General features: G+C 57.8%; 1 protein-coding gene across 1 annotated transcript in view; it reads left to right on the top strand.

Moving 5' to 3' along the window:
• Positions 1-1,858, top strand: part of LOC108494171 (GON-4-like protein) — a 12,009-nt gene continuing 10,151 nt past the window's right edge. The window contains exons 1-2 of the mRNA XM_017808403.1: positions 1-270; positions 864-1,060. Of these exons, the coding sequence (XP_017663892.1) occupies positions 39-270; positions 864-1,060 (429 nt within the window). The 5' untranslated portion in view covers positions 1-38. The remainder of the gene's footprint in view (positions 271-863; positions 1,061-1,858) is intronic.

Genomic DNA, 1,858 nt, shown 5'->3' with positions numbered 1-1,858 from the left:
TTTATGTATTTGAAGTATTTAAACTCTTGCTGGATTTGATGTATTTGGGCCGTGATAAAGTTTTGTGTCTCAACTTTGCTCCGGGACATCTGACCACGGCCTGGTGTGTGCTGTTCCCAGGGAAGATCCCCAAGCTGTTCACAGAGGTGGAAGTGAGTTCCCAGAGGGATCCACATCCCACTGAAACCCCCGAGTCTCCTGGGAGGAGCTCCCTGCAGGGGGCTGGAAGAAATCCTGCCACGACGAAGCCGCCGAAGAACACCAGGGCTGGTGAGTGGCTTTTCATCCCACTGGGCAGGGAACAGCCTCTGGAACTGTGAACACCCTGGTGGGGGCTGTTTAGGGGCAGCATTTTTTTGGCTCTGTGATTCAGTAAACTACAGGTGTCCAAGTGGAACTTGCTGGAGTTGATATCAGCAATTTTTGGTCCCTGAAAACGCTGCTTTTCCTTCAGAGAAAGTCAGGATTCTTGCTTCCATGAGCCAGCAAAGCAGTGCCTGTTGGAAAACACTTTAAATCCTGGAAGCTGCCTCCCGTTCTTGCCGTGTGGTGCCTGGGGTTTGCAGCTTTTTCTCTGGAAAAGGTGCACAGAGGCTGCTGAGGCCGTTCTGTAAAACCAGCCTTGAGGAGGTGGCAGCCACGTGTCCTTGACGTGGCTCAGCCAGCGTTTGAATCCATCATTCCAAAGGCTTCCTGGCTCTTGTGGCTCTCTCCATCTTTCCATCTGGGTGGCCTCCCATCAGCAGGGGGAAGTTTTGCTGCCTCAGGAGCTGCAGGATCCTGGTTTGGGTTGGTTTTTAAACATCCTCTGGGAGGTGCTGAGGGCAGGTGAGGGTTTAGATCCCATCTGTGCTCGCTTTCAGAGGAGCAGGACGGGGAGGACCCGGAGAGGAGGAAGAGGAGGAGGAAGGCAACCAAGAGGAAAAGGGAAGGGAAGAGCCAGGAGGAGGAGGGGCCCCTGTCCTGTGACATCAAGCTGGACGACACCCTGGACCGCACCTTGGAGGACGGAGCCAAACAGCACAACCTGACCGTGGTCAACGTGAGGAACATCCTGCACGTGAGTCCGGGGGGATTCCAGGGGCTGGGGAGAATCATGGGATCATGGAATCAGCTGGGTGGGAAGGGACCTCCGAGATCATCAACCCTTGATCCACTACCACCACAGTTCCCAGCCCGTGGCACTGATGCCACATCCAGTCTCACCTTAAAAACCTGCAGGGATGGAGAATCCACCACTTCCCTGGGCAGCCCATTCCAGTGGCTGATCACTCTCTCTGGAAAGAATTCCTTCCTAATGTCCAACCTAAACCTCCCCTGACACAGCTGGAGACCCTCCTGTCCTGCTGCTGGTTCCTGGGAGCAGAGCCCGACCCCCCCTCCTGTCAGGGAGTTGTGCAGAGTGGGGAGGTCTCCCCTGAGCCTCCTCCTCTCCAGGCTGAGCCCCCCAGCTCCCTCAGCCTCTCCTCACGGGAATTGTGCTCCAGCCCCTTCCCCAGCTTTGCTGCTCTTCCCTGGCCCTGCTCCAGCCCCTCCGTGTCCTTCCTGAGCTGAGGGCCCAGAGCTGGACACGGCACTCGAGGGGAGGCCTCCCAGGGGCACAATCCCTGATCCTGATCCCAAGCCAGGATCCATCGGCCCTCTTGGCCCCCTGGGCACACTCTGGCTCCTGTTCAGCTTCCTGCCCATCACAAATCCCACCTCCCTCAGCCTCTCCTCACGGGAATTGTGCTCCAGACCCTTCCCCGGCCTCTCTGCTCTTCCCTGGCCCTGCTCCAGCCCCTCCATGTCCTTCCTGAGCTGAGGGCCCAGAGCTGGACACGGCACTCGAGGGGAGGCCTCCCAGGGGCACAGTCCC

The sequence above is a fragment of the Lepidothrix coronata genome, unplaced genomic scaffold (assembly GCF_001604755.1).
Source record: "Lepidothrix coronata isolate B3197 unplaced genomic scaffold, Lepidothrix_coronata-1.0 Scaffold23, whole genome shotgun sequence".
In the NCBI taxonomy this organism is placed as follows: domain Eukaryota; kingdom Metazoa; phylum Chordata; class Aves; order Passeriformes; family Pipridae; genus Lepidothrix; species Lepidothrix coronata.
This window is presented reverse-complemented; position numbering and strand designations above follow the sequence as displayed.